Source organism: Balearica regulorum, chromosome 1 (genome assembly GCF_011004875.1).
Source record: "Balearica regulorum gibbericeps isolate bBalReg1 chromosome 1, bBalReg1.pri, whole genome shotgun sequence".
Taxonomy (NCBI): domain Eukaryota; kingdom Metazoa; phylum Chordata; class Aves; order Gruiformes; family Gruidae; genus Balearica; species Balearica regulorum.
Genome location: NC_046184.1, coordinates 204,190,080 through 204,209,930, shown reverse-complemented (window position 1 = coordinate 204,209,930; position 19,851 = coordinate 204,190,080). Strand labels below are relative to the sequence as shown.

The following is a 19,851-nucleotide window of genomic DNA, read 5'->3' as shown; positions in this document are numbered from 1 at the left end:
CAAGATAGTGTTTAGCAGGGGTAATTTACCCTGCTAAAAATAACTATTTTTTAGTTATTTTTATAACTAATGCTTACCTATGCATTATAGTGTCTAAGTAACTTCATTCCTACTTGAAGCATCTGTTGCCTGTTGTGGTCGTTTGTACAGTAGGTAGATCAAAAGTACCTATATGGCTTTGCAGTCTCACATTGACATCTGTATTGCAGCAGATAATTTTGTACGCGATGCTTTACTACCGCAGTGGCCTGTTCTTACTTAATTCCTTCTTCCAAGTAGTCTTTGCAACCCTTTGTATATATACTTTGTATAATGTAATATCTGTAATAAGTGTGTGTGTGACTTTTTTTTTTTTTTTTTTTTTAATGCTGGGACATTATTTGACCTGGCTGTTTTGTCTCCTTGTATACATAAGAACATGCCTCCCATCGCGCCACCAGTTTGAATGGATTTCTTTTAGTCAAAAAGTGCATGAGAGGCCACAGTACGTGTTTTGGGATTGGACAAGGAAGACCAAAATGTTGTGCCCTGTCCAGCCTGCACTCTCTTTTTCCAATTTCAGAATTACTTTGACTTCTCAGTCTTCCCATTCCTTCCCTCCTGAGTTCAAGTTTATTAATCATCTATCTCCTAGACTGTGGTATTAAGCTACTGTGTACGCTGAGACCAATCCCTATGGCTAATCTAGTATATACTTGCAAGAGGCGAAGGAATTTTCTTACTGCTTTCACAGATATTGCAGTTATCAAACAGTGTTAGTAAGGCCTGAGGTCTCTTTATTGCAGCTTCTGTACAAAAATGCACCAACACATAATCCCTGACTCTATGTTTTCTTGACTTTGATTTAGAGGTACACAGAAAGTAATTTTCTCACATAAAGTGAGAAACTGCATCATAAGAAGAAAGATTTTCATTAGAAAAGAATACCTAGGAAGGAGGAGTTGGTGACAGCAAACAGCTCTGGCTTGGCAGCAGGATCTCTAGGTGCTGGGCTGGGACTTTAATAGGAGTAGGCTGACGGTATGAACCCCTGTAGACCCATGCTCCCCTTCCAACCGTTTGTTTGAATACCCTTTCCCAGTCATTCTTCTGGTTTTATTTTCATGCTATACATTACATTTCCTTAAACACCTGGAATGCCTTGCCCAGACCAGTTTTCTACTCAGTCAAGCTCAGCTCCCATCTCCAGGAGTCTATAAACCTTTCTCCCTCCTGAAGGATAATATTAACTGATGAGTCATCTGAGAGAGATTCATGTGTTTTGCCTCATTCGTTCCTCTTCTGGCTTTGTCTTGCTAGACTGAAAACTCATTAGGGCAGGAGCATAGTTTTAAAGCTTGTTTATATCATTATCATTATTATTATTGTTGTTGTTATTTGAAGGGCCTCAGGTGTTGTTGACTGCATGTAATCAGCAAAATAATTTATGATCTGATGAGTACTGACCCTTTGACTGCCAGTATAAGTTCATCATTATTGGCTCAAAACAAACGTAATAAAAAGCAGGGAAAGGGAAAATGCATTTTTTCTCATCTGGAGTCTATCCAGTAAAGTCATGGAAAGGAGGAACTTCTAGGAAATGAGGGTAACATTTTCTGATGGGTTTTTTTTTCTCTGCATTAAACAACATGAATCACACTCTTCTCAGATTGTTAGCATCATCTTAAGAGAACCATAATACACAATGGTGATGTTATCACATGCTTTTTAACAAACAGCCTTGTTTGTAGGGAGGACAGCATTAACACCATAAGTAAGAATGGCCATTTTCATAATCACACACCAAAAAAATGCCCAAGAATCTTCAAGCCCTTTTAATTGCTAATGCTTCTAGCTGGATAGAGTTGAAGTGAGTAATAACAAATACGAGAACCTAAGTAATCAAATCGCATGTGGAGGCAATAACCAGGGGCTTGAGAATTGCTCCAGAATTATGAGTAAATATTCTTAGAATCTGTTTCTCATTATACCATCACACACAGTTTGTAGATAACACTGGGATGTAATTACTCTGTGTCAGGGAAGAATCCTGTAATTCATGAGCTTTTGAGAAACTGGCTTCTTTGTACCTTGTGTTTGTGTATCTGTCTAAATGTCAAATGCTGGGAAGCTTTCTCTTTCCAGAACTGAGCAATTCAGAGTCCATGTTTTCTTATCCTCTTTTTACTTTTAAGGTAAATGCACTTGGATCAGGTAAAATTGGAAGCTGAAAACCGAATAGTTTAGTAAACATAAGAGAATATAGGAGAAAATTGCATTTATTTTCTTAACTTTTTATAAGTGCAATAAAAAACATGTCATATTTCCAGAACAACTTAAATAATTCTGCCTCACATCATTGAAATATTGCTGTTCTGTTTTATTATTGCCTTAAGTGTATTTTGTCACAGTATTACTCAGATGTGCCATTCTTAACATGGGAAACTAGCTTGATGGTCATGCCACTAAATAATGAGGTGCAACATTTTAATCAGGTTCAAAATCATCCCTGTGCTTTAGAAAGTTCATTACCAATTATATTCATTGCAATGATAATAATTATTAACAGTAACTCTACTGTTTTATATGTAAAATCCATGATTATGCCACACAGGAAATAGCTGTTTTGTCAGCCTGTTACCGATCTGGGTCAGTATAATTAGAAATCTGTAATGTTCTTTGTTGTATTGAGTTTGAGGAAAAATGATCTTGAGATTAAAGAATTCAATTCTAGTTTATGCATGGCCCTAAAGTCATCTAATCTTCTGTATATTTTAGTATATATTATGTAGATTATTATGTATAAATTTGTGTGTATTATGTAGAATAATGAAACTTCACACCTGTCTTGTCGACTGTAGATGGCAAGTTCTTCATAACAGTAGGAACCAAGGAGTTGTCTTGGAAGAATGCTACACAGAGCAGTCCACACCAGCCAGAAAGCAAGCTAACATTTAGTCAAAGTAGATAAACAGATCCAGTGCTCATGTTGTTCTAGTTAGCAGTGGGGATGTATCCAGAATAACAGTACTGAGAGTTAGAAATGTTTTCAGTATCCTGAAAATAAGGTGCCCTTGGATATCAAGGGCACAAGTCAGAATTTTTCACCTCCTCTGGAAGGCTCAGCCTGAGAGTCTAATCCTTGATGAATCAGTTCTTCCCTTAATTAAGATGAAGGCAAAACACACCACTTGGTATAGTCATAAATCAGCTTCAGAGCTTTTTCTTCAGAGAGAGAAATCATTTCTGGAAAGCTCACACATGTCCACCCACTCATACCCTTTTAGAGATTCAGATGAATGATGGTGTGCTAGTACTGATTGGCATGGGGGTACGAGGCCAGGGTAGAGGGATGCTTTCTGCTCCCTTTAGGAAGTCTGTCCCTGCTTAACCTCACCGGGGGGGGTGTGGAACTCCAAAGGTGACGTGCCATGGCCTCATTGGCAGTGCACAAAATAAAATAGGCTTCTTTTGCTAATGCTTATGATGTGGCACTATTACTCATCTAACTTAGGACTCTGTTATCTCAGTATTTTGGGAGGAAAGACAAAATACATTATGTGTCACTTGCATATACGCCCTCTTAAAAGGTATGCTAGAAATTTTAAACTTCACCACAGGTCACATGCTGGGTCATTGAGATAAATCCTGGGTGGCAGGAAAGCTGAATCAGTAATGCGCCATCACATCATACAAAGGTGAAATCAACAAGTTCATCTTCACTTGGTATAATCGGGGTTTCCCACAAGTTTAAAGAAACTCAGAAAAACTGATGGATCATATAAAAATTGCTTTGAGTATATAAATTAACGTAAAGGTAAAGCTCAGGAATCTGGAAAGATGGAGAGAACTCCTGATTTCCATCTTCATGTTCAATCCCGCATTTTGTACTTTGTAGAATCATAGTGCTAGAAGCCATGTCACAGAATCCTAGAATGGCATGAGTTGGAAGGGACCTCAAAGATCATCTAGTTCCAACCCCCCTGCCAAGGGCAGGGGCACCCTCCACTAGACCAGGTTGCCCAAAGCCCCATCCAACCTGGCCTTCAACACTTCCAGGGATGGGGCCTCCACAACCTCTCTGGGCAACACGTTCCGGTGCCTCACCACCCTCACAGTAGAGAATTTCTTTCTAACATCTAATCTAAATCGACCCTCCTTCAGCTTAAACCCATTACTCCTTGTCCTATCACTACACTCCCTCATAAACAGTCCCTCACCAGCTTTCCTGTAGGCCCCTTTAGGTACTGGAAGGCTGCTATAAGGTCTCCCAGGAGCCCTCTCATTATCTTTGTGGCCTCCTCTGGACTCATTCCAACAGCTCCAGGTTCTTGTATCGGAGCCCCAGAGCTGGATGCAGTACTCCAGGTGGAGTCCCACAAGAGTGGAGTAGAGGGGCAGAATCACCTCCCTCGACCTGCTGGTCACGCCTCTTTTCATGCAGCCCAGGACACGGTTGGCTTTCTGGGCTGCAAGCGCACACTGCCGGCTCACGTTGAGCTTCTCATCAATCAATACCCCCAAGTCCTTCTCCTTGGGGCTGCTCTCAATCCATTCCTCGCCCAGCCTATAGTTGTGCTTGGGATTGCACCGGCCCACTTGCGCCATTGCACTTGGCCTTGTTGAACTTCATGCAGTTCGCATGGGCCCAGGTGGTCCCTCTGGATGGCATCCCTTCCAACATTTCGACTGCACCACACAGCTTGGTGTCATCGGCAAACTTGCTGAGGGTGCACTCGTTGTCCTCCTGCTCTGGGACAGAATCATGATATATCTAACTAGTTCTTTTACAGGTATCTGTGGGTTTTTTGCTTTTTGATTTTTGGGTATTTTGGGTTTTTTTAATTTGTTCTTTTTAATGAACTTTTAGTAATGGGAATTCTTTTATTCAGGGATTCTCCAATTCTTTGCAGTTCCAGTGCTTCACTATTCTAACCAATAGAAGTGTTTTTCAGCTACAGATTAAGAGACATAAACTTACCTGTCTACATTTAGGTATCTTCATGTCAGGTATTATTTAAAGAAGCATTTCGTTGAAGGTTTCACTACAGGCAGTGGAACCTGACAAGCTATTTGTTGCACTCTCAAGTAGATGTCAACTCTAGCAGAAGCCAGGCCTGGAGGGTCAGCTGAGCTTGGCATGTAGTCTGCTTATAGACATCTAAATTTACGTGGCTGAAGCTGAAACTCACCCCAGACACCTAATTTATATTTTCTCACAAGTCATGTTTTTAGACCTTTAATGATCACTTCTGAATTGTCTCCAGGCAGTCCATCACTTGCTTCAAGCAGTGTAGCTCAGTCCACTACTCATTTGAGTGACAGCTTCAACTAGAATGAAGGAATCATTTTAAAAGTTATAAATTGTATTCCTGTTTAAATCTCTAACTAGGCTGTTGGTCTCTTTTGTGGAATAACATGCTTGTTAACTGCAGTAAGCTTGGAGCTATTATCTGTTATAATTTTGCTCCTCTGAACTGCTGTGTAACTAGTCATTGCTATCCTATATTTGTGCAACTGATTATTCCTACACTTTCCAGGTTTTAATTTCATTTCTTTATGTTTTTGCTTGTTATTTTGTTTATTGTAAGCCCGTTTTTTTTTTTTCTTTCAGACAAGCAAAAGCCATGTATTCCTGTAAGGCTGAGCATAGTCATGAGCTGTCTTTCCCACAGGGGGCAATATTTTCCAATGGTAAGATAAGTTTTGCATTCTCTTTTTACATAATAAAAATATAAACAACTGAACTGATTATCCACAAGATAAAGAGAGCATAATTCCATTTTCAGCTCACAGTTTTTGCCCTGATTTTTCAATTACTTTTGAATCAATATTGTCTAAATAAATATATGAACCATATACAGGATCTTTTAACAGTGTTAATTTATTGTAAATATGTTTTGTTTGTGTGGCTGGATTTTTTGCAGTGTATCCATCAGTGGAACCAGGCTGGTTAAAAGCAACATACGAAGGCAAAACAGGACTCGTTCCGGAGAATTATGTTGTCTTTCTCTAGTAATCTTTAGTGGACAGCAATATCTTCATGGTATCCATGGTAACAAATAATAAGCACTGTGATTTTTATCTGACACAGATATGGGATCAGCCCCTTAGCTGAGTGGTAGTTTTCCTTCAGATACTGCAGCTGCAGGTTGCACAGCTCCCTATCAACGGAACAGAATGTAATGAAACAGTTAACAGTTTCTGTACTGAAGACGGTACTCTGTTTAAATAACTTCCATTGTTTGCTAAAGGTTGTTCTGTTCTTCTTTTATGGGTAAGGAACACTAGAGCAATAAAATCAAAAAAGTTGCCATTTAGCTGCAGACCTTCAGGTCCTAGGATGTTGCTCACAGAAGTGTGAAATTTAGAGGCAATGCACTCTGATGTTTCTTGCAATCTATATTTTTTAATATGGAAAAATGTATTTTTTTCATAGTGTAAGTAATGCTGAATTCTCCCTTAGAAAACTTGATTCTAAAATTAGTCCTAATCATTTCAAATAAGAAATGAGTTTTCCAGAAGTCAGAAGTTTGAACTTCTGTTAGTCATTGAGATTAAAATATGGTATAGAATTTATGCAACTGATAATAAAATCAGTTTATACACTGCCTGAGCAGTAAGTGCTCATTCAAAATGTGATATGTTTAATGAATGTTTCATTTAAATATTTCTTATTTCCTCCTTTCTGTATCAGTATAAACAATATTAACAACTTTTATTTTTATGACACCCATCATCTGGAAGATATCCTCAGTGTATCTCAGAACAAAATCTGTAGAAAACAAGGAGATGCTGAATCTGGGATAATTGGTAGTCATGTGAAGTGAGAAGTGAAAAACAGCAGTATGTTTTGAAACCTGATATAAATTGTAACTGAGTCCTTTCCCAAGTTTTTCCATTGCAAATAAGACAAATGGCCTGTGAAGTAGCTAATTTTATAAGCTATGAATGCTCAAAGCTCCATGTAGCAACAAAAGTATTTAGTATTATTTCTCCTGACTTCTGCTAAACTATTTGATAAATATTTCTCCCCTTTTCCCAGAATAAAAAAGCCTTATTTTTCAAAGGTTTTGTAAAGACCCATTAATGGCTCCTAGTAGGACTGAAAAAACCCAACAAACCCAAACCCCAAAACCATAAGCAGCTTTCTAAATCTGAGCTTCTTTCTTGCACACCTTGAGGGAAAACATGCACTGCTTGCTTGGCTACTTATCACGCCCGATTGAAAACCAAGATACTTAAGCACCATAATATTAATTCTTCAGCATTAGTGCTACAGAAAGAATTTACTGTTTCATAGACCTATCAAGGCTTTCTTCAGTAACAGAAATCAATATATAAATCTTCTGTTGATTTCTAAGATGCATACTGCTTCCAGAAAGTTTAAGGAAGAACTTCAGTTCTAAAACTGAAAACATCACTAATCTTTTAATTGCTTCTTTCTTTTTTTCTTCCATAGCCTTTTTCTTGTTTAATTTAGAAAATAAGATTTATTGCCAACATAAAGCAGCACATCAGAACTTTCTTTACTTGTATATAGTGCATGATTTCTGCAGAGCAATTCTGCGTTGGAATTCAGGCTGGTGGCAAAAGCCTGCAGGATCCTTCTCCTCATTATTAAAGTATCCAGTGGTGCTCAGGGAAGGAGAGAGGCTGTAAGAGCATCCTCCCAAAAATGGTCTGGCTTTTCAGCGGGGGAGTCTGGGTAAGGATGACTGCAGGCAGTTGAGGACAGACCCGTTGAATTGGTGACTGATCTGCATTCTTTCTTCACTCTAAAACAGTTTCATTAAGTCAATGAATTTCTTATTTTTAAGGGAAGCCAAGTTTTCTTAGTGTAAGCTATGCCTGAAAGTGCCACTGCCCAGAGAAGATCAATGGGTTTGGTTGTGTTTTGCTTATTTCACAATCCCCAAATTGCAGGCTGTCAGAAGGCTCACCCCTGGTGACCTTGCCAGGAGAAGTGCTGCTGCAGGCAAAAAGGAGCAGCAAGGGAGGCAGAGCTTGGAGCAGAGGCTGGAGGTCCAGCAGAGGTCACGCAGGCAGAGAAATACAGTGGTCTGGGGAAAAAAAATACCACTTCTTCTGTCTGTTGCACTGGGGTCAGTGGCAAACACCCCTTTGTTGAACATCCTTTGATGACCTCTTATACCTCTCAGGAGGAATTTAATTGTTGTGAAATTCTTGAGGACGGTGAAATAGAAAATGCTCGCTCTAATTTGCTTTGCTTTAGCCTGATTTAAAAAGAAGGTGGCGGGGGGGGAAAGCTAACCTTAGGTAATCTCATAGCCTGTGTATATGTCTGGGTATTCTCCAATACTGTGTTTTGAAACCAGCTGATCTGTGTGCAAGCTAGAGGACTCAAAGATGCCAAGTTCGTTAAAAATTTTGTAAAAATTCAAAATTCCATTACAGATGAAGTAAGTAGAGTCTGTAAGTGCTGAGGGAAAGGTTGTAGAGAGACCTGGAGGAATCCCTGTGGAGGAAAGGTGTTCTGTCTATTCCCGTGCATTCATCTCACATTAGACACAAAATTGAATTGCAGAAGACAACTTCATAAGAAACTGGATATCATTTATTCTGCTGCTCACAAAACAAATCTGTATTTTCCTCTGTAAGACTCTGCACTTTTTCAGGCCCTTCTTCTGAACCAGCCATGATGATTGCATAAATAATTTCAAACTAGCATAGCTTTAAAATGGCATTTCCATCTGGAAAAGGTTATGCCCATTCTTAATTACAGTTAACCACTCAGTGGGATGAGTAGGGCTTTTCATTTTTTTAAATATTTTATATTTTTTCTGTTCCTCTCTCCTGCGGTACATAACAAGCACTTTCTGTATAACCTCACTGCTGGGTTGTGGATGCCCCAGCTCTTCCCTGACTTTCCAGGAGGGAGTTTATCTCTACAAGAAGCTGTACAACGAACTGGAAAGTTGAGTAACTAGGTGTTCAAAGACTGAAATGGGGGAGAGGGCAGCACCAAAACTTGTCTAATGATGATACTCTCAGGCCTGACCAAAAATTCCTTTTGATAATTGCAAAGGATCAGAAACCCATATAACATTTAAATGAAGATATAATATCTTGATAGTGCCTTACCAGAAAATTAGGCAAGTTGAACTAAATTAGTTCATAGTATTGACTTACTGTTTTTTATGAAAGTCAGAATCACTCTACAAGCAAAGGTTGCGCAATTTTTTTTTTAATTATTATTATCCTTCCTAAAGGATGCAGCTGTTTTTTTCCAAATATCACTGTAAAACTCAAGGTAGATGATGACACGTTGTGATTGCTGTTTGTCTTGTGGAAATAATGTCTGTACCCACAACTTATGTAATTATCCATGTTTTTTCTTTGTTAAACCTTTAGATACATGTTGCAGCACAACGTGAATCAAATTAATAGTGTGAAGGACTGATATATTGTATAATAAATATGTAAAGTATATTAATATTTTATATTCACACTTTTATTAATGATGATAAAGATGAAAAAATATTTTTTGTGTAATTCCTATGAGTTCAGTATTAAGATGTCCTTGCCATATTTTGGCATTTAGATTTCTATGTAACAAAACTCTTAAATTAAACCATAGCTATTACTTATGTTCCTAACTAACTAATCTATAAAGTTCATTGTTCAACTATTTCTGGAAAAAATGATGCACAGATTTGCTGATGAGCTCTAGTCTATGATAGTAATAGTAACTTATTTTCCTTTTATATATTTTCTGGTGCTAATCTCTATTTTTGCCTGTAATTGGATTGAATTGTAATGTGCCTTTAGGAAAGACATGTTAGGAGAGGAAAAGTTGCAAAATTCATCAGTTCAGAACAATAATTCCAACAACAAAAAAGCATTATATGGCAGTAATTGGATTTTTTTTGTTACATTACTCCACTAGTCTATTTTCTACTTAATAAGATTGCATCAGAATAGAGAATGAAACTAAAAAGCATATTGTTCTTCATACTTCTTTTCCTAAGGCAGCAGTTTGTGCCAGTTTGGTTTGAGCAGCAAGAAGAGAAATCCCAGCAGGGGAGCACATCCTTCAGACTGGGGTGGATCTTCTCCACTGATGGAAACTCTCAAAGCTCTAGTGAAGTCCAAGACAGACCTCTGGCAATTTATAGTGAGGGTTTGCTGGCCAGAAGCCCCCAGAAAGTAAACGGAATATTCTGTTAATGGGGTAAGATATAATACGGCTTAGCATTATCCATTCTTTCAGCAGAGTACCCTATGGGAATCATTCAATTACCAGAGATGGAGCTATCAGCCAAGTTCAATCCTGTTCTTTGTGGTCACACAGCCTTGACAGCTGCTGCTGCTGTGACCCTTCCAGTTATGGCTTGTGCAAAAGTCAGACTGTTGATCAGGCTGTTTCAGAAGAAGTTGAGAGGTCTCTTTTTTTGCATAAGATTTTGCATGAGCTTTGGGAGTTTGCTTTGTTTTGTTTAATAAGGTTCTTGGTATCCAAACAGCTACTAATTCAATGTTGTAATTCAGTCACTGAAGATCATAGCATTGTTTTTCTTGCCCTCTGTGTGGCAGTATTTAATAAGCCATTGGATTATCCTTGTTATTTTGAGTATAGGGAATGCTGCTTCAACCCTTGGGTGTCTCAACTGAAAGCTATTCTGCATCAGCGCTTTTTGCAGGTGTTTTATTGGGAATTGTCATTAAAGTTCTGGCACTAAAGATGGCACCATGATCTCAGCACTACAAGAGTTTGTTACAGCAAAGGGCAAAGCAGCTGAACAGGGCACATGCACAATTTTCAATCCTATTTATGACAGTTTTGGAGGTATTAGAGTTTATAGGGATTACTTTAGATACTATATGGTATTTTAATAGGAAAGTATATACAATCAATAACTATATATATATTTAATAAAGTCCTACTAAATTATCTTATTGAACTCTCTGTTTATTTTGTAGTGTGGTTTCAATAATTATCTGCACTCTGTATATATCTACATGTAAATAACTGGTATGACATGCAGAAGCTGACTGCAGACATAATTCTATGTTGTACTTTACACTGTATTTCAAAAATTTGAAAAAAAAAAGTTTTTCAAAATAAAAAGCCTTTCTACACAAACTGGTTTCTTATTTTTAAGTTTGGTCTCAGGTTCAGCCTTTTTTCCAAGTAATAGCATTTTTGTGCTACTTCCATCCATACCTGCATTTTTCACTGAAGTTTCACCCATGAGGATGCGTTATATAGAGGACGTTGCTCCTAACGTTGAGCAACAGGCATGTGTATGAATACTAGACAATAGTGTGTCACCTGCTTTCCTGGAAACATGGAAGTCACAGAATCACAGAATGGTAGAGGTTGGAAGGGACCTCTGGAGATCATCTAGTCCAACCCCCCTGCTAAAGCAGGATCACCCAGAGCAGGTTGCACAGGATGGTGTCCAGGCGGGTTTTGACCATCTCCAGAGAAGGAGATTCCACAACCTCTCTGGGCAGCCTGTCCCAGTGCTCGGTCAGCCTGAGTGAAGAATTTTTTCCTCATACTGAGATGGAACTTCCTGTGTTCCAGTTTGTGCCCGTTGCCCCTTGTCCTGTCACTGGACACCACTGAAAAGAGTCTGGCCCCATCCTCTTGACACTCGCCCTTTAGATATTTATAAGCATTGATGAGATCCCCTCTCAGTCTTTTCTTCTCCAGACTAAACAGAGCCAGCTCTCTCGGCCTTTCCTCATATGAGAGATGTTCCAGTCCCAAAGATGTCGCTGTTGAGGAAAACAAAATGACAATTTTGCATGTTAGGTAACAAGAAGGAGAACCCTGGTATATCAAAACATGGTTGATGAAGTCTTTGCCTCTGAAAATTAGCAACTCGCAGGACGGGGGTTTGGTGACCCAATTCCAACAACATTACCTGTGAGGAAAGTAACATCACTGGGGTGGTTTCTGCAAGTTTCCTTGCGTCCCTTTCCTAACAGTTCTCCAAAGGTTTTCTCCTCAGGGGCCTACAGCTTTTCTGTCCCACAGCAGGGAGTTATTTCCGCTGCCAGCTGTGCCTGAGGCAAGGGGAGCTGAGGTGGCCTGCCTCGCCTTTCCTGAAGGGACTCCAAAAACCTGGGAGCCCTTTGCACCCCTGAAACAATCAGGCTTTATGATAATATTAACTAAAAATAGCTACATTTCTAAACAATGAAGATCAAACCAGCCAGCTGATAAACTCTTTCCCTGCTCGCTGTATTGAGGCTTGGACAGTGCAGAAAACTGCAGGGAAGATGGGTCCTGCTCCCGCAGGCCTGGCTGCCGGCTGCCCACTGCCTGCCCAGGCTGCTGCTGGGTCCTGCCGGCTCCTCTCCCGCCTGCGAGCCCCAGGCCTGCCTGAGCCTCCCTGGGCTGCCAGCCTCACCCAGGGCACCCCTGCCTCTCCCCCGGGCACGGCACCTGCGACCGCGCAGGGGTACATCAGATACAACTGCAAACAAAACATACATACCATGGCCATAAATAAAAACCGAGTGAGGTGGAGAAGCAAAACAACACGGACTGGCTTTCCCTTGCATTGCTTTTTAATTACTCCGAAGTGCAACTTACACTTCGCAGCTCTCCCTGCTTGAAGATTTTAGAGATAAGGAGTCCGCTTCCAGGAATCAGAGTCACCTGCAGCCTTGGTCACCAAACACGACCTGCGCCTTGCTGAGGCCCCAGCGTCCTGCGCAGCGCAGGGCCACAGGGAAGGAAAAGCAAGGGCCAGGGACCGGGGCATGACACTGGGCTGGCAAAGCCACTTCAGGCTGCGTCAGCTCTGCTGGTGGAGAGGGGCTGCAACACGGGGTGCTGAGCTGTGACTTACTGCCCGTACGTACAGCTTACTGACCTACACCCAAGGTGGGGTGTAACTACTCTGATCTAAGCTGTCACCCAGAGGAAACATCTGTGACTGACCCGTATAGGCCGGCACTGTGCGTGACTGCAGGGACTGGGGCCGGCACTGATGGCTTCATTCACCGCTGCCCCCGTGGAGCACCGTGAAAGCAGGCATGGTAAGGGCTGCCACAGATGCCCAGCTCCTCATAGTGAGGAGGCAGAAGGGGAAATAAAGAATATGTGCATTGTGATAGTTTGCCAAAAATGATAGCTTATCACAGGTTTTATGTTAAAAATTTGAAATAAACTGGCTCTTTTTTCTATTAGAGCTTTCTGTCCTTTCCCATGGGGATGCAGGCTCCTTGACTTTCAGATCCTCTAATCTGCAGGAGTGAACACAGACTAGTTTGGGGTCTGGACTAAGCCCTAAAATAGATCTCATCACTCATTTTCCCAGTGTCTATGGCACCATTCTACTTGGCATCATGGAATAATTAAGATTTTTTCTCTATTTCTGGGAAAAAAAAGTTCTGGCTTGCTATATTTCGACATTTCAGCGAGCATTTAAATGTAAAAAGACATAAATTCCTGTTGAACTAACTCAGTGTTACTGTATTATCACTGAATTGAAAACTCCCAAGAGATGAGACCCACTACCTGTGTTTGTTACCAGAAAGGGTGAAGAGGGACTTCATTATCTGGTTGCATTAAGGCACCTAACAGCTCATGATTCTCATCTGTTTGGAAAAGCAGATCTCCTGGTCTGCAGGCTTTATTGCTCGATAACCTACAATATGGACCATAGAGCAGTTGATGTGAGGAACAGTTGTGGTATAAAACAGACGCCAGAGCGAGCCGCGGCAGTGCAGAGCCCCTGCAGCGCTCGGCCAAGGGGAAGCAGGACGTGAGCAGGGGTCTGCAGCCGCACCGGCCGTGCCTCCCATGGAGCCATGCCGGCCATAGCCCCCATGCTTGTAAGGAGGAGAAAAATTCAGTGGTGCAAGGAAGTGGCATAGGTGTAGAGTGAGCAGGCTGCAAAGTCAGTTCAGGTCCCACTTGGGAAGGTTTTCTCATGAACTGAACATGATTCATTCCTTCAAAACCTACCTGCCTAACATGAACATTATGCTTATTAAATATGGTGAATAAGTTATTTGCACTTCCTTCTTTTAAAATTTTATTTCACATTTACAAAGCTTTTCCCGTGTAATTTGGATTAATCACTGATACAGAAAGAAAGTATTGAAAGATATTCTTGGCTTCTTTTGCAACGGTTGGCCGCTTTTCTATTGTATTTATGGCAACAGGCTCAAAAGCTGTACTAGCCTAGAGCAAGTGCCTTTGCCAAAGATCATGGTGTGCTTTTTTAATGTAAACATGCAGGGATTCATGGGAACACTTAGTGACCTCCACAGCCGGTACAGAAAGGAGTCTTTAATTCTCTTGGAAGTACTTTGGTAATTGGAATACATCTTTCTGCCAGTATAATTGAAGAGCTGATTAGTTAGACTTAGCACGGGTGTATTTCATTTAAAATTACTGTTAATGGCTCTCTGGTGCCCTTAGAAGGGATTAGAGTCCCATCTGAATGAAAAACATCAGCGATTTATTTTTGTTGATGGTCATTGCTTTTGTCTTCTTACAAAAAAACACATTTGAAGGGAAATGTGTGGCATACCTGGATTGTGGGTATTTTCAAAATGAGATTTGAAACATCTTGCTTTGCTCTGTGACGGCCATGAGCTCCATCCCCACCAGCAGATGGGGGGCTGAGGAGGGGTGGTGGGCTCAGCCCTGGGTGGGCTCGGAGGGTAGATGGAGGGCATGCAGCATGTCCCAGCACAGCACAGCTCAGAGCAGGAGCCACAGGCTCCAACCAGGCTCCTCTGGGGCTCTATAGTGCAGAGGAGACCATATGCTCATGGCATTGGTAGGGAAAGGTCAGCATACTCCATGAGCAGGTGAGAGAGCCGCGCGGTGGGAAGCCCCATGAGAAACCTTTCAGAGGACAATTCACAAACCCAAGCGGAAGAAAGATAAGAAACCTGAGCTTAAGCAATCTGTACAGTGTTCCTCCAAATAAATTAACTGGCGTGCAGGATACGACTGGTTCCTAGAATGAAACAAATGCTGTTTGCAAGGACTTCACAAGAAGATAACAAAGATTACGGTTTCAGTGTGCCTGAGCTGGGGAGCTGAGCACAAAGCGCTGGAAATAGAGGCTGTGAAAGCGGTGATGACTGTGAGTCCAGAATTACCACAAAAGAAGCAGGATGCCTATCCACAGGGAAAATCCACCAAAAAAACCCCCACATATCTGAGGCTCTGGTGGCACCTTCCATGGACATCTGAAGGAAGCAGGTAGACAGCAGAAGACCTGAGAGACATTTAGGTGCAAACAAATTGTGTTGGGCAGTGGTGATAGAAATACATCCTTACATAAATCCACAGCTTAAATAGTAATTTTAAGTTTGTTATTTCCTACTGTTGCTGTTGGTTGTCAGATTCTTATGTTTGGTCCTGAGAAAATACTTTCTTTCCTGTAATTACAACCAATTATGCCTGCCTTGGATGGGAAAAATGGTCATTCTGCACGATGTTCTGCCTCCTCTGCTACAGGCTCGGTATACGGTGTCTCTCCAGACCCTTCCTTGAGCAATGTGCACTGAATGCCATATGAGTGCTTCACTCAGCTTCCAGCTGTGATTTCTAACACCGTTTTGGTTTGGAATGAGTCCTTCTCACTACCCTCCCTATCCTCTGTACTTCAGACAATGCAAAGCAAACAAGCACAATTAATTGTACCTTCAGAGCAGCGCAGAACCAAGCTGAACAAGAGGTTCAGGTTCTGCCACCACTGAAGCCTTTCCTTAACAATTTTTTCTCATCTTTGTTTAAATCATCCCTTGAAATATTTCCTGACTAAATGAACTGGGAAGCCAAATGTCCAGATATCTGTAGGTGCATCAGCATGAGAAACTCAGGTGAATATTGTTGGGGTTTTTTAGCTAATGCAATTAGCTTTGCTGGATAGCTTTTATCCAGAGGGAAAATCAAGAAAGGGTATTCCTTTATCACGATGTTATTTGTGTGCCTCTCTGATAAACAGCTCATCTCCTCAGTGCAGCAGGAACAAGCACAGCTCTTTGCTTTTCGCTGTTTCCAAGGCACTCGTTCGGCTCAGTCTTCCCCTGTAGGATGCATCACATTTGAGAGAAGCAGCGGTAACACAAAACCCACCGCAGCACAGGGGGGATTTAGGACAGTGGACCTCCTCAGAGCACCGCCTCAGCCTTGGCTCGGTTTGGGGCGTCCTCCAGCGCCGCAGCATCTTCATTGTTGACACACACGAAAGGAAATGATGGTGTCATCTGCATTACTGCATGGCAGGATCTCTGACACCGCTTACTTCTTTCACTTGAGTAACACAAAATAGCAGGGCTGTCTTCCCTGTGAGCAGCAGATGATTATTGAATTAACTCGTTAGTGTGTTTAAGGAGAACACCTGCGCTGTGCAGAGATGAGTCAGCCTCTCTATCAGCATCCGTGTCACTACAGAGTCTGAGATGTTACAATGAAAAACCATCTTGTTTAAGCAGGCCATTATTAGCTAAAGGTTAAAGCAAAGGCTTCTGCCCCAAAGGGCTTAAACATCTCATTTCAAATAATGAATAACATTATTTTACTCTTTATACCCTTCCATTACCAAATCTGTTAAAAAAAAACAAAACCCAAAACCATTTTTGAGCAATAGGGGTCTGCATTCAGACTGAATTTGCACATAGCATATATATACGAAGTCATTCCACTCAATCCAGGGGAACATCATTGCATAAATAAGTAATCGGGGACTAAATAAAGGTACCGGTCAGGTGTCCTCAACTGAATGCATATTTAAGTAGGAGCAGAGTCTTAAACTTTGACACCTTGTAGTTCTTCAGTGTCTCAAAATCTGTTTAAGATTATTTTCTTCTGTATGCTAGCTGGTAATGGGACTTGCACTTTAAAGAAACCCATGTATATTTTTGTATTGACCAAATGCCTTCCATTATTGTTTAATACTGCATGGAATGTTTTAAAACTAAATTAATTTGGAAAAAATCATCTGTGTGTTAAATCCCAGCCCGGACAAACTGTTCATGACGTGCACATGGAGTACTGATAATGTCTAAGAGATCAATGCACAAGAACGAGGACACCGAGAAATGAAACTGAAACATCACTTTCAAGATGTACCATATTCTGTGGCAAAGTATCGTCGTTGTTGGCACGGTTAATGCTTCTCTGAGAGCACGTTATCTGTGATTAACATTATAGTGCATCTTTAGCAAGGGGTGACATCAAAACCACTGGTCCAGACCAGAATTACCAGTGATCCCTTAAAATGAGAGAGGAGAGAGTTGGTCTCTCCCATGGAAGGTGACCACACCATGGCACCCAGCCCGTGTCCCTCGCTGGGGTGCAAGTCCTGCTCCTTGCCCATTGCACACCGCACCAGAAGGCAGTGGGGTGGGAAGCAGGATGTGTTAAGGATGAGGAAAGGATCACCTGAGTGCTGGAGTCAGTTCTTCAAAAGCCAGAGGTGATGTTCCCTCAGTGCAGCCAAGGAAAGGTTGTGCCAGGCCAAGTCAGTGACTCCTTTGTGCCTTCCCCGTGACTGGAGATTGTAAGGAGGATCGCATCCTGCACTGCGCTGCATCTTACACCTCGGGAGTCAGATCCGGCAGCAGAGAACTCCAGTTCTCAGCATGGACACTGCAGTGAGCTCACAGACAGCCTCTGTGAAGTCTGGGTACAAAACCTGTCTATAAAATACATATAAAATAATCATGACCCAATGTGTCGTTTGCTGTGCTAGTTGTACATCTGTACTTGGATATATTTTTTCGGATACAGAGGGGCAGCAGAGTGCCACAGCCCCTGCTCCCACATCAGCACATCAGGTAGATTTAGGTTAGACGTTAGAAAGAAATTCTTTACTGTTATAAAGTGGTGAGGCACTGGAACGTGTTGCCCAGAGAGGTTGTGGATGCCCCCTCCCTGGAAGTGTTCAAGGCCAGGTTGGATGGGGCTTTGGGCAACGTGGTCTAGTGGAGGGTGTCCCTGCCCATGGCAGGGGGGGTTGGAACTAAATGGGCTTTGAGGTCTCTTCCAACTCAAACCATTCTATGAAATTAGCCTCCAGGCTGCTGCTCCGTAGGCCTGCGAGCACAAGTGGCTCCACCAGCCTGGTACTGGCCACTGCTGATCCATGTCCAGTTACAGCACGGTGCTGGTTTGTAGCTTTACTTTCCATCTAGTGGTAACTGAAGGCTTAAAAACTTCTCAATACTACTCCAAAGTAAACACATCTCCAATTTATTGGACATGACACAATGTAGCTAGACAACACCTTTACAAAAATACTTGAAAGCTATTATTTTAGATGTACAAATATATAGATGTAAGTTCCTCTTCACCAGAAAATACAGAAATCTTATACAAGTCTCTTTTTTTAAAAAAATAAAAACAGTAGTAACAAACTGTAAATTATGATCATCACGATGTTAAATACAGAGAAATACTAACATCAGTCCAAAATGTCTCAAAGTTATGGATTATTTGGCTTTCTACGGAATTTTCCATCAAGGATTACAAAGCCTCTATGAAGTGCTCGTGCATTACACATCCAAGTAATCCTTGGAAAGAAAGCATGTTGAGGGCAGGGGAGGGAGGGGAAAATAAGCATTTTTACACATGTGGGAGCTGGGATGTAAGTTTGTGTGAAATTCAGAAACTGCAAGAGATCGTGTCCTGCGAGTGTCCCCAACCTGGTTTTTAACCCTTAGGTTGTGCTTTTCTCTATCATGTAGGGGTTTTTAAATTAATGGCTGTCTTCAGGGAAGGCTTTAAGGATACTTTAGGTGAAAATCCTCCTAAAGCAGTATTTTCAGAATTCCAGGTATTTGTTGTTTTGGGTTTTTTTAATGTCAGATGTTTACAACCTTGCTTTGTGAGCAGACAAAAAGACACGACTGGCACTACGAAGCTTGAGAAGGGCACCGGTTTCTGTCTCCCAGTAAGATGTAAGCTGGCTGTGGCCATGACTATAAACTGCAGGTAACAGCAAACCCAGTGCTGGCACTTTTGTGTGAAATTATTGTAAGGAGTGAAATTATTGTAAGCAGTGCACAATACGACTATATTGCAAGCTGAGCTTTGGGATACAAAAGTTCCAATTAAATTTTTAAGTGAAAAGCCTTGCCATCCTCAGCTGGCCAATCCTTTATGCGTGATGACAGTGCAAAAAGAGGACGTTCTCACTGTTGTGCGTAATGCCGTCATGACAGACCCCACCCCACAGCCACCACACCCCGGCCCATTGGGCATTTTGAGCGATGTGAAACTTTATCAGATTCTGCTGTCACATTTCTTCTATTAATAGTGTATCATTTCTAGCAAGGGTGTTGTACTTCGTTTATAGAATATGCTTATGTAGTACAGCAAAATCCACATTTTACTGTTACAAACGTTGCTGGGATCTGGGATAATGGTTGGGAACATATTCATTGCTCTACTGAAGTCTTTGTCACTATATGGAAAGGGCAATACCACGGTTCAGATACAACATCACCCAATATTTCTAACGAAAGGAAGGTTCCTACTTCTAACAGGCTGCCACCCACCTGTCGGACGCTTCAGTTCCTTCTCTGAAGTTGGGATCCCAGCTTTTGCTGAGCTACAGGTAAAAACACTCCACTCAAAGTTCTTCTGATTCCTGATGATGCATGAAGTGAATTATGATGGTATTTTTATAAATGTATTTATACAAAGGACATATACTAAGCTGCCCTCACACACGCGCACTGCTTTGAGCTGGAGGCAGGGGTGCTAGTGTAAGAGCATCTGCGTGTGTTTCCATGTGTGCCTGCATATGTGCAATCTTACACTCTTTCAGCTGTGCGTGCTGCGTGTCCCTTAGCTGTGAGAGAACGTGCTGTGTGACACACTATTATTCATAGACATGGCTTTAACTTTACATTTAGATA

At 41.4% G+C, this 19,851-nt stretch overlaps 1 protein-coding gene across 1 annotated transcript in view; it reads left to right on the top strand.

The window, feature by feature from the left end:
• Nucleotides 1-11,086, top strand: part of ARHGAP42 (Rho GTPase activating protein 42) — a 172,786-nt gene extending 161,700 nt beyond the window's left edge. The window contains exons 23-24 of the mRNA XM_075742338.1: nucleotides 5,594-5,673; nucleotides 5,907-11,086. Coding sequence (XP_075598453.1) covers nucleotides 5,594-5,673; nucleotides 5,907-5,995 — 169 coding nt within the window. The 3' untranslated portion in view covers nucleotides 5,996-11,086. The remainder of the gene's footprint in view (nucleotides 1-5,593; nucleotides 5,674-5,906) is intronic.
• The last annotated feature ends 8,765 nt before the right edge of the window (nucleotides 11,087-19,851 follow it).